At 38.5% G+C, this 12,037-nt stretch overlaps 1 protein-coding gene across 1 annotated transcript in view; it reads right to left on the bottom strand.

Annotated features, from left to right (window-relative positions):
- efr3a (EFR3 homolog A (S. cerevisiae)) overlaps positions 1-12,037 on the bottom strand; it is a 123,629-nt gene that overhangs the window by 65,109 nt on the left and 46,483 nt on the right. Inside the window, 2 exon segments of the mRNA XM_051953915.1 lie at positions 2,945-3,094; positions 9,846-9,967. Of these exon segments, the coding sequence (XP_051809875.1) occupies positions 2,945-3,094; positions 9,846-9,967 (272 nt within the window).

Consider the following 12,037-nt stretch of genomic DNA (forward strand, 5'->3'; position numbering starts at 1 on the left):
GACCTATTGATTACCAAAAGAAGAAGAAGAAGAAATTGGGCCAAATGTTTCAATTAAACCCCAAAATAATACTTCTTTAAAATTAACAAAAAAAAGTTAAAAAAAGATAAATATGTATCATTATTCTTATTAACGTCAAAACTGGTGCTTTTTGTGTTGCTATTGGAAACCAGTGACTTAAAGAAATTAGAAAATGGGCCAATTTTTCTTTTTTAAACCAAATGTGGTAATAAAATAACATAAGAATAGTGAGGTTTGTTTTCATAAATAATATATTAAACCCAACAGAAGAGTCAAATGGAGTCCAGTGAAGGTCAGAGGAAGTGAAGAAATGAGACAAAATGAAACTAAAACTAGTGGCGATGACTTCAGGCCGAGACCTCAGTTAATCTTCGTTGATCTTTTCCATAAATCCTCAAACCCCAGCTTCGTTCTCAGGAGGCTCCTCGGCTCCACAGCGCCTGGATTTCACCAACTACAGCCTGGATTTGTGGAATATAACGAGGTGTGAGATGTTGGGAGGCGACGAGCAGAACCAGAGATAATTCCTGCTCTCAGGTTCAGGCGAAGGTTCAGCCGACAGCAGGATTTAGTTCAGATCCGGAGGGTTTCTGCTCGAATGGCAACGATAACGAGGAAACGGTCGAACACGGAGAGCAGAAAACACAAAGAAACTACAAAAACCCTCATGTCAGACCGAATAATAAAGGTAAATGAAGTCAGTGATCACATCTTTGTGTTCCTTCATCACAAAACAAACTAAAAACTAAGCAACAATTTGAAAAAAAAGCAAAAAATCGTCCAGTTTGAAACTTTTATTTGGCTGGTTTCAATTTTTTTTAAAAAAACCATAAAAAATAAACTCAAAAAAGAGGAAAAAAAAATCTGTTTCAGTTTGTTTGCTTTTCTATTTTATACCAACAACAACAAAAACAAAACTGGTTCATTTTTTCCCAAATAAACAAACAACAAAAAACTAAATTAAACTGATGAAAAGTGGCCCATTTTTTGTTTGTTTTTCTATTTTATACTAACAATAACAGACAAAAAGCAAAAAAAAAAAATCATTTACTGTTGGTTTAAAAAAAAAAACTCATTTTGTTTTATTTTAGGGCTGCACAGTGGTCTAGTGGTTAGCACTTTCACCTTGCAGCAAGAAGATCCCCGGTTCAAATCCCGGCCTGGGATCTTTCTGCATGGAGTTTGCATGTTCTCCCTGTGCATGCGTGGGTTTTCTCCGGGTACTCCGGCTTCCTCCCACAGTCCAAAAATATGCTGAGGTTAATTGGTTACTCTAAATTGTCCGTAGGTGTGAATGTGAGTGTGATTGTGTGTCTGTATATGTAGCCCTGTGACAGACTGGTGACCTGTCCAGGGTGTCCCCTGCCTTCACCCAAGTCAGCTGGGATAGACTCCAGCACCCCCCATGACCCTAGAGAGGATAAAGCGGTGTAGAGAGGATGGATGGGATGGATGGATGGATGGATGGATGGATGGATGGATGGATGGATGGATGGATGGATGGATGGATGGATGGATGGATGGATGGATGGATGGATGGATGGATGGATGGATGGATGGATGGATGGATGGATGGATGGATGGATGGATGGATGTTTTATTTTGTTGTTGGTAAAAATAGAAAAATAAAAAAATGGCCTCTTGCTGGTTGAAAGGGAAAAGTGGGTCTGTTTTCTCTTTTTTGTCTCACTTTTATAATTGTTGATTTAAGAAATTGATCAATTTTCAGGTGTTTGTTTTGTGGCTGTTGGTTTAAACAGGAAAAATGAGTCCATTTCCTCATTTCTGTGTCTGTTGGTTATCAATGATAAAACAAAAACTGGGCCAAGTTTCTTTCTTTTTTTCTTTCCTTCTTGCTTTTTTTTTTTTTTGCTGTTGATTTAAAAGTGGGTATTCCACTGCTCAGTCAGGATTCAAACTGGTGACAAGAATACAACTGAGATGATGTGGCAAGACCTCAAAAGACCATAAAAGACCTTAGAAGACCCTAGAAGACCCTAAAAGTCTCTAAAACACTTTAAAAGACCTCATGAAACCCGACACGACCTGAACAGACCTTATAATACCCTAAAAGACCTTAAAAGCCCTTAGAAGACCTCAAAAGATCCTAAAAGACCTTTGAAGACCTTAAAAAACATAAAAGAACTTTGAAGACTTTAGAAGACCTGAAAGATCAAAAAAGACCTTAGAAGACCTTGAAAAAAGACTGTATAAGAACCTAAAAGACTTTAAAAGACCTTAAAAAAACTCTAAAAGACCTTAAAAGACTCTAAAACACCTGAAAAGACTCTGAACAACCTTAAAAGACCTCATAACACCCGATAAAAACTAAAGAGATTTTATAAGACCTTACAAGAACCTAAAAGACCTTAAAAGATCCTAAAAGATCTTAGAAGATTTTAGAAGACCTTAAAAGACCACAAAAGCACAAAAGACCTTGTAAGAACCTAAAAGACCTTGAAAGACTCTGAACAGAATCCCCATCAGTTACTGTGGTGATCCAGCTGTGCAGCATCCGTTACCATGGAGATGCAGCAGGTTAAACAGAGTCAGTTTCATGACTTAGTGAATCGTATTACACTCTTCAGTCATAATTCATACTTGTGAGAGGATTTTTTTTTACCGGCGTTAGAAGCAACTTAACCGCTTGGTCGCCCTGTTTGTGGAAAATTTAAAGAAATTCCCCCAAAAACTGCCTTCATGAGAACCAAACGGACTGATGGACAACCTGAAAGCATAAAGTTCCCTTTTTGGTTGGGAACTTTTTCATCAAACAGTGAATCCTGGGACATCAGAGCTGCTGTGTGGAGAAAAGGATAATCAAACATCTGCCTGAGAGTCGCTCCAGTTCCAAATGAAAGAAACCACTGACAGAAATCAGCTTATTCCTCAGTGTTTTCCTGTACGTAAATGAACTGAGTACCTGTCCAGGTCCTCGCTGTCCTGCATGTTGAACAACATGGACGGGATCAGTTTGTCCATGTGCTGAGGCTCCCAGATGATGGCCTGAAGTTCATCGTTCACCGTCTTCCTCACGACGCCCTGCAGACCTTTGATCCCGGCCACACGGATCCTGAAGAGGAAAAAACAACAGTCATTCTTTATTTCATTTCAGTCTTTATTGCTGCAAAATGTGCAGTTTTTGTTCAGTTTCAGGGTTTCTTCAGATGACGGTTGCATTTGCAGTCACACAGCCATTAAAGAAGTCATTAAGCTGAAGCATTATTACAGTTTTTTTGACACCCATGTTGCACATAAATAAGACATACTCCTTCAGTTCATGAAACACATTCATGGTTTATTTTGCACTTTGTTTGTCTTTTCCTTGATGCCAGAAATCCTGCTATTTTACAGTGCTGAAAAATTATTATTAGCCCCCCAACAGAAATCTTCTGTTTTTGCACATTTCAATTCAATTCAATTCAATTCAATTTTATTTATATAGCGTCAATTACAGTCAAATCGTCTCAAGACGCTTTACAGAACCCATATGCCTGACCCCCAGAGCAAGCCCAAAGGCGACAGTGGCAAGGAAAAACACCCTTTTAACAGGGAAGAAACCTCGAGCAGAACCCGGCTCTAAATAGGGGGGACCCATCTGCCTGCTGGCCGGGCGGGTTGAGAAGGACAGAAGAGGGCAAGGGGGAGGGATGGGAGAAGAGGGAGGGGTGAGAAAGCAAGGAAAACACAACACACATTTGAATACATGCATGACAGGATATGTGACACAGACAAAGTATAAGCTAACATTGAAAACTGACTCATAGTTTACTCTTATGATGTACGGCTCTGACATTAAACATACTCCTTATATAGCTAGCAGTAAAATTCAAACAGTATGTAAGTTAGCATAACAGTATATTGAAGGCGATGCAGAGTTGACTCGTGGAAAAAGGGAATTGGAAGCAGAGGGCTGGTGGAAGGTCAGTAGCAGCATCCCACAGTGGACATGGTGGAGACTGGACCAGCTGGTGGAACATCGACCGCAGATCTGAAGCATCCAGCTCTGGGACCAGGGACACTCGGAGAAATAGCACAGGGGGAAACAGAGTGAATGTACTGCAATAACGGTATACATATTAAATGTAAAGGTAGATAGAGAAGGGCTCAGTGCGTCAAGAAAAGTCCCCCAGCAGCCTAGGCCTATAGCAGCATGACTAGGGGCAGAACGAAGGGACGTCCAAGAAGGAGTCAGCTGTACAATGAAGACACAAGCCGAACCTCTGTGGGTCACCCAGTCAGCCCCAACTATAAGATTTGTCAAAAAGGAACGCTTTAAGCCTGGTCTTAAAAATAGAGAGGGTGTCTGCCTCCCGAACCCAAACTGGGAGCAGGTTCCACAGGAGAGGCGCCTGATAACTGAAGGCTCTGCCTCCCATTCTACTTTTAGAAATTCTAGGAACAACAAGTAAGCCTGCAGTTTGAGAGCGAAGAGTTCTACTAGGATAATAAGGTACTATCAGATCTTTAAGATATGATGGAGATTGGTTATTAAGAGCTTTATATGTCAGAAGAAGGATTTTAAATTTGTCACATTTAAATGTTTTGGGTTAAGGCACGTTAACGAATCCAATTGAGATGCTGTGGCAAGACCTTTAAAGACCACAAAAGACGACCATAAAATAACATACAACACCCTACAAGACTCTAAAAGTCTAAAGTTATTAAAAGACCCAAAAAGACCTTGAAAGATTTTAAATGACATTAAAAGACTCTAAAAGTCCCTAAAAGACCTTTAAAATAACTTAGAAAATGGCAATATATGTTAAGTCTTAAAAAACAAAGAACTTATAAGATTCTAAAAGATGCTAAAAGACTCGAAAAGACCCGAAAGGATTTTAAAAGACCCTTGAAGACCCTAAAAGACCTTAAAAGACTCTAAAAGACCTTAAAAGACCTTATAAGACCCTAAAAGACTCCAAAAGATCTTCCAAGACCTTATAAGACATTAAAGACTCCAAAAGATCTTCCAAGACCTTAGAAGACCTTAAAAGACTCTAAAGGACCGTTTAAGATCTTAAAGACTCTAAAAGACTGTATAACATACAAGACCCTAAAATACCCTATAAGACCTTAAAGAACCCCACAAGAATTTAAAATACCTTACAAAATCCCAAAAGACCCTACAAAGCCCTAAAAGACCTTGGACAGCCCTAAAGAACCCTAAAAGACCCTATCAGCTGAACTGACAGGTTTGGTTTCGGCCGTCAGAACTGATAGACGCTGATTTCACCACTTCTGTTTTGGAGCAGGTGACCTGATCTAATCACCGCTTTGGAAATCCTATTTGGGAATTCCTCTCCACCTGCAGCGAGACGCCGCTCAGCAGGATAATGAAATAGAGTAGAGAAAAAACCAAACAGCAGCGAGAAGCCACACTGAGAGGAGGAATAAAACATAATCCCAGCTTCCACCACACCGCCCACATCCAGCAGCAGCTCTCACTCATACATACAAATGGATTGAAAGCACGTCTCTATGCACAAATATGATCAACACGAGGTTTCAGCTCAGGAGGAGGGAAGCTGTTTCCACCACGAACCAGGAGGAGAAGGTGTAGCTTTAATCCACCGCTGGAGTGGAAGGGTGGGAGGAAGGTGGTGGGGTTAGCGCAGAGCTATTTTTACCTCCCAGCAACAAGGCTGCAGATAGCAATGAAATGAGCAGTTTGACTGCAGTCTGGATCATTCTGATTAAAAAACTACTGCAGACGGCTCACTTTAAATTCCATCACATGAAATCTGATGACAACGTGGAGGAAACCAGGAAATGAACTCAGCGACCAGTTTCTGCTTTTCAAATTCATAAGAAAGCATTCAAAAGTCTCATTTTCAGTTTTTTTTCACTATATTTTCAGTTTAAATACTGCAGATTTGGTTGATAAAACTCCTAGTGATATGCAGCTGCTGGTCCCACCCCTTTCAGGAAGAAAACTCTCTCTGTCTGTGATTGACAGCGCAGGTAATTCCATCGCAAATCGTCAAATTTATAGAACTATTTCTCTGATTTTCCAGATATTTTTACAGCATAACATATGGATATTTATAAAAATATTTGTGAATTTTTACACTGATTTATCAAATATTTTAAGAAATAATATAATTTTAAAAAAGCCATCGGGCAAATTTCAGCAGGTTTGAACGGCAATATCTCAGAAACGATTTAAGATAAAAACCTGAAATTTTCTCTGTTATTCATCATCATGTCATCCATTCAGAATCTACAATATTGGACACGTTAATCAAATAATCTCTGATTGTGGTTCAGTTGAAATATGACTAAAATAATTAATAAAAGTAAAAATAATAATTAAGCCATCATAAACAGTACAACAATTTTAAAATAACCTGATAGTCAGCTAGCAATCTTTTCTGTTGCAATAATACAAAAATAAACATCAAATAGTTTAGAGTATGAAATATTTGGTCACAATAATTGAAAACAGTAAAAAGCTGTACCTCGGAGCAGCTTGATATTGAGTTCAGCTGAATTAAAATGCAGTTTAATGAGCGCAGAGAGCAGCAGAGAAGCTAAAAGATGCTAACATGAAACACCCAGGCCTTGTTTACAGTTTCTATCATCTATCTACCATCAGAAAAAACTTGACACCATTTCATAAATACTGTTTTTTTCTGATTAATCATGTAAAAACACAACAGCAAAAGTCTGGATGCTGCTCCAGAGCACATTATATCTAAAGAAGACTTGCAAGTTCTGCTCGGTTCCTATATTCAGCTCTGGAAGACACATGGATGTTTCCCAAAGACCGACGCTCTTATTATTCTCCTCAGCTCCCCGTCCTCACCGCTGCCTTCCTTATTTATTCTCCTCTTGTCTCTGAAGATTGCAGTGTGCTGCTGATTGCTCTGAAATGATGGAGGTGGATCGCTTTCCTCCAAAACGCCTCATAAAAAGGTTTCCACAGATCAAAACCTTCACTGGAGAGTGAATTTAGGACGAGTCTGTCCAGTTAATAAAGGTAACAGGTGAGATAAATGCAATAAGCACTGATTAATCACACAAATTCAACATTGGTCTTCTGTTTCTTTAAACAGTTTCTGACAGTACGATGTTGTTACTCAGACATTTATGCACCAAAACGTACAAATCTTGAATAACAATCCACCAAACCATGAATACCAAAACCAAAATATCAAAAACCAGGATGCAAATGCACTAAAATGTCTAAAACCTGGATAATAATTCACCAAATCATAAAAAGGTTGTTTATAGACCAACATGTCAAAACCATTGGGTGTTAATGAACCGAAATGTCAAAAATTCAACATGGGTCTCCTCTTTTTCATGATTTATGGCAGTATAAGTTTATAACCTAGACATTAACAAAACAAAATGCCAAAAAAAAAAAGGATTTCACAACATGAAAATGAAAAAAAAAACTTGGATAATAATCCATCAAACCATAAAAACATGGATATTAATGCACCAAAAATGTCAACAAAAAAAAATCCAACATCGGTCTTCGCTTTTTCATGATTTATGGCAATATCCTTCAATAACTTCAAAATGTCAACAACTGAGACACTACTGTACCAAAATATTTAAAAAAAACCTTGAGGAATAATCCACCAAATCATCAAACACTTGATTTCACAGCACTAACATGCAAAAAATGCAACCAAATTGTCAAAAAAAGGCTGTTAACCATTACATAGTTCATTTTAATACTCTAAAATGCACCAAAACAACCAAAAAGGGTTATTAACACACTAAAATGAAACTAAAATGGATGAAAAATTAACCATAGTGAGAAAAAATTAGACTTTTTCTGCAGCGTTTCTGCTAGAAATCCTGATTTACAACAACTACTGCTTACGTTGTTGATTACATTTTGGTTTTAATCACTAGCACATATAAAAATTCAACTGAAGTTAGAAGTCAGACTCTGATTTCCATATATTCTAAGAAAAGACAAAGACAGGTCCAGGTAAAAGATGGATTAAAGGATGAATTAAAGCTTCGTGTGTCGTCTTTACTGCGAGAGAAGCAGCATTAATGAATTCATTTCCCTCTCACTCGTATTCTCGGCAACTCCAGCGCCTCATTTCATCGTCTGCATCCTCTCACCTGCTCACATTTCTCCCGCCAACTCCTGCCGAGGTGTCGGCCGGTGAAAGGCCATCAGACGAGGATCAGGAGGAGATATATTTATATAAGTGGGCTGAGAGCTGATGTTCCTGCCGCTGGTGGAATCCAGTATTACCAGTCTGAAGCAGCTGATTTTTACCCCAAGAACTAATCAAGTATCAGCGTTAGGATAAATGTTAGTTGTGCTAACTGTTACTACAAAGACGAAACTCAAAAGATTCATTGTTTTGTCGAGAGCCGTCTCATTTTTGAAGGAACAGTGAACAACCAAAGCTGGATGTTTAGCTGTGAATGTGACATTTTAGAAGCTAGAAACTGTAAAAACAGGAAGAATTGTTGGATTTACAGTTTTTTTTAATGGCACTTGAACTAATTATCTGTGTTGAAAATCAAGATCTACACGTCCAGAAGGGAAAGAAGAAATGGAGAAACAGGAAGAAGAAGAGTAAATGGAAACAGAGAAAGAAGGAGATGGGAAAAAGGAGTAGAGAAGAGAACAAAAAGAGGAAGAAAAAACAGGAAGTCAGTGCAAGAAAAGGAAACAGAGGAAGAAGAAATCAAGAATCAAGAAAAAGATCAAGATTTATCAAAATCATCAAAAAAATCTGTCAAAAATAGACCATTTGTACCAAATCCTGTTAAAAATTAAACAAAAATCTGAACTATGCAGCACAACTGATTCTCCACGACTCACCAACAGTCAGAAATTCTGTTCAGTTTTCAGGTTGAACTGCAGGCAGTGTTTCAAGGGAAATCAAACATAAAAATTAATAAAATAAATGCAGCACGGCTCAGAAGTTGTTGGAAGACACATTCAACATGGTGAAACATCTTTCTATAGTTAAATAATTGTTGCATCTAAAGCCTCCATTTATTAGAGCATTGGAAACACTTGTGGACACTTGGAAAAATGTTGGAACTATTGAGAAGTAATTGTAGAATTTCATCACTGGTCTCTTTTTTAGGATTTATGGCAATATAATTTAGACATGAATACACTAAAAAATCAAAAAGTTCAATATTACTTCGCCTACATAAAAAAAACTTGAATAATGTTCCACTAAATCATTAAAAACTTGATTTGACTACCATAAAACACTAAACAAAATGCACCAAATTGTCAAAAACAACAAAATAGTTTGTTCAAAATGGCCCAAAATGTGTCCATAAAAAAATCAAAACTTGTACAACACATTAGAAAACTAATTTAATCTTACAAAAAAGAAAAGAGTCTCAAAATAAGCTGGTTCCTGATCCTAAACTATGATGTCTCTGGAAAATAGAAGATGGTATAAATAATAAAGTCTGAATTTCCATCAGGTTCTCCAGACCTGCACTCAGCCTGGTGTGTTCTGTTTCCACATCAGATTTACTGTGACATGTATGTGAAAACATTTTCCCCAGTTAAAGCAAGAAAAACAGCAGGAGGCCCAAAATTGAACCCTGGGGGACTCCATAGGAAACACTATCAGGACGACATCATAAAAAGACGACAAAAACATGACGACTGAGGAGCAGAAACACCAACCGAATCTGTCTAAGAGCCACAAAACAGTCTATGCGTCTTTTTGAACTTATTCTACGTTTACTGTGACCTCTACTTAATGGGTTAGGAGCTTCAGATTACTTTGACGTTGGAGCTCTGGTTGAGTTTTTGAGGTTGGACTGCAGGTTGTTAAAACATTAAGAAACTTGGCTTTTTGCTTCGACAGTACCTGGTTCTGGTCTCAGGATCTTCGTGGGTGGAGTGGCACATAGCGCTGAACTGGGAGACAAAGAAGTCGTAGCGCCGGTGGTAGGACGGTGTGTCTTCCTCGATGTTGGCAAACTTCACAAACTACACAAAAGACAGGAAGCAGAAGAATTCATTAGCCTGGTTTCCTGAACTGTACTAAAGTTCAGGAAACTTTAGTAGATAAGTACCTTTCCTTTGCTGAAGGAAACCTGCTTATCTAGTCTAACATCCAGTATAACACTATCATACTCTGTAGAAAGTGTTGTGCACCAACATTCAATAATCCATAATTAATGATTTGAAGCAGCATTCAGTAGAAAATAAACTTAATTAAAGCTGCAAACAGCGTTGGTCAGGTCCTTGCATCCTTGCTGGTCAGCAAATCCAAGCATGTTCACCAGGTGGCGCTGCGACTGAGAGTGTATTTTGGTCTATGGCCTTTTTGATGGTAAACTATCACAACTGTCCACCAGGTGGTGCTACCACTGTGACTGCAGTTTGAACTGTGGATGTGATGAAGGCTGGACTCTGATCACACCTGTAAAGTTTGAGGCAGTTTGGAGCATGTACAGGACAGTTATACGTCACTTCCTGTTTCATGGCGAAATTTCGCCAGCCGCCATTTCCACACCCTCAGACTTTAGCAGAGCATTTTGATAAGTTTTGATCACCCATGCCTGGTGTACATCCTGGCCAAATTTGAGCTCTGCCGGGGTTATCCTGTTTGAGTTCATATCTTTTGAAAATGTGCAAAAATTGGTCCAAAATCATCCAAAATATGACACATAATTCAAAATGGTCAACTTCCTGTTGTGTTTAGGTATGGTTGTCAGTTCCATTTTTGTGTATCTTGACAAGTTTCACTATCGTTCAAAAGTTTGGGGTCACCCAGATATTTCCATGTTCTCCATGAAAACTCCCACTTTTATCCATGTGCTAACATAACTGCACAAGGGTTTTCTAATCATCAATGAGCCTTTCAGCACCATTAGCTAACACAATGTAGCATTAGAACACAGGAGTGATGGTTGCTGGAAATGTTCCTCTGTACCCCTATGGACATATTCCATTAAAAATCAGCCGTTTACAGCTACAATACTCATTTACCACATTAACTATGTCTACACTGGATTTATCCTTCATTTAATGTCGTCTTTATTGAACAAAACTGTTTTTCTTTCAAAAATAAGGAGATATCTAAATGACCCCAAACTTTTGAAAGGTAGATTACATGAATTAAAGTTGCTCTATATTAGCTGAAGTTGCTCTACAAGAGTTAAAGTTGCTCTATATTAGTTAGAATTGCTCTGTTTTAAAGTTGCTCTACATTAGTTAAAGTTGCTCTATATTAGTTAGAATTGCTCTGTTTTAAAGTTGCTCTACATTAGTTAAAGTTGCTCTATTAAAGCTAAAGCTGTGCATTTATAGTAACAGCCACAATACCACCCACATTTGAAAATGTTTTTGCGTATTCAACGGCTAGTAATTCCACTGTTGGCTTCAGTTGAATCCATGTGATGGAAACCATTCTGTCAGTTTTCACCACATTTCATGACTGTGAGAGTTTTATTTCTGCAGATATTGAACTTTAAAAAGACAAAATACAAAAAGTGTCAGGTCTGAAAACATGTAAATACATCAACCAGTGTGGTGCAGCAACAAATTTTGTGAGTTCTGTTGGAATTGACCCAAATACGTAAATAAAGATATTACTTTTTATTATGACTGCAGCCTTGTTGCGCTCCAATGATAAAACCGTTGTCCTGCATTAACAAGCAGCACTTTCATTCCAAGTCTCAGGCTTTCTGTGTTTTTGGAGCAGAAGATGAATAATTCAGAGCTGAACTTTGTGGATACAGAAATCAAAACGTTGTTCTGACTCTAATCCTGCCTGAAATCACACCTGAGCAGAGGTTCGGAGGCTAATTGTGCGACTCCTCACCTCTCCACAAAGCCACAACACACGCTTCACCGGCGGTAATTTCCAGAAGCGGCGCTGCGTTCTTGATAATGATGCCGGCCGCCCTTCACCAGCCTGTAATTTCCTCCCTCTAACGGGCCTGGAGGACCGGCGTCTGCCACCACCCTATCATTGTCCACTAGCTACAAATGGCTGGACGGCGGTGACAAAAAGCAGCGTTCCACCTGTAATTTCCTCCCATTTGGAGCTAA

The sequence above is a fragment of the Acanthochromis polyacanthus genome, chromosome 9 (assembly GCF_021347895.1).
Source record: "Acanthochromis polyacanthus isolate Apoly-LR-REF ecotype Palm Island chromosome 9, KAUST_Apoly_ChrSc, whole genome shotgun sequence".
Lineage (NCBI taxonomy): Eukaryota > Metazoa > Chordata > Actinopteri > Pomacentridae > Acanthochromis > Acanthochromis polyacanthus.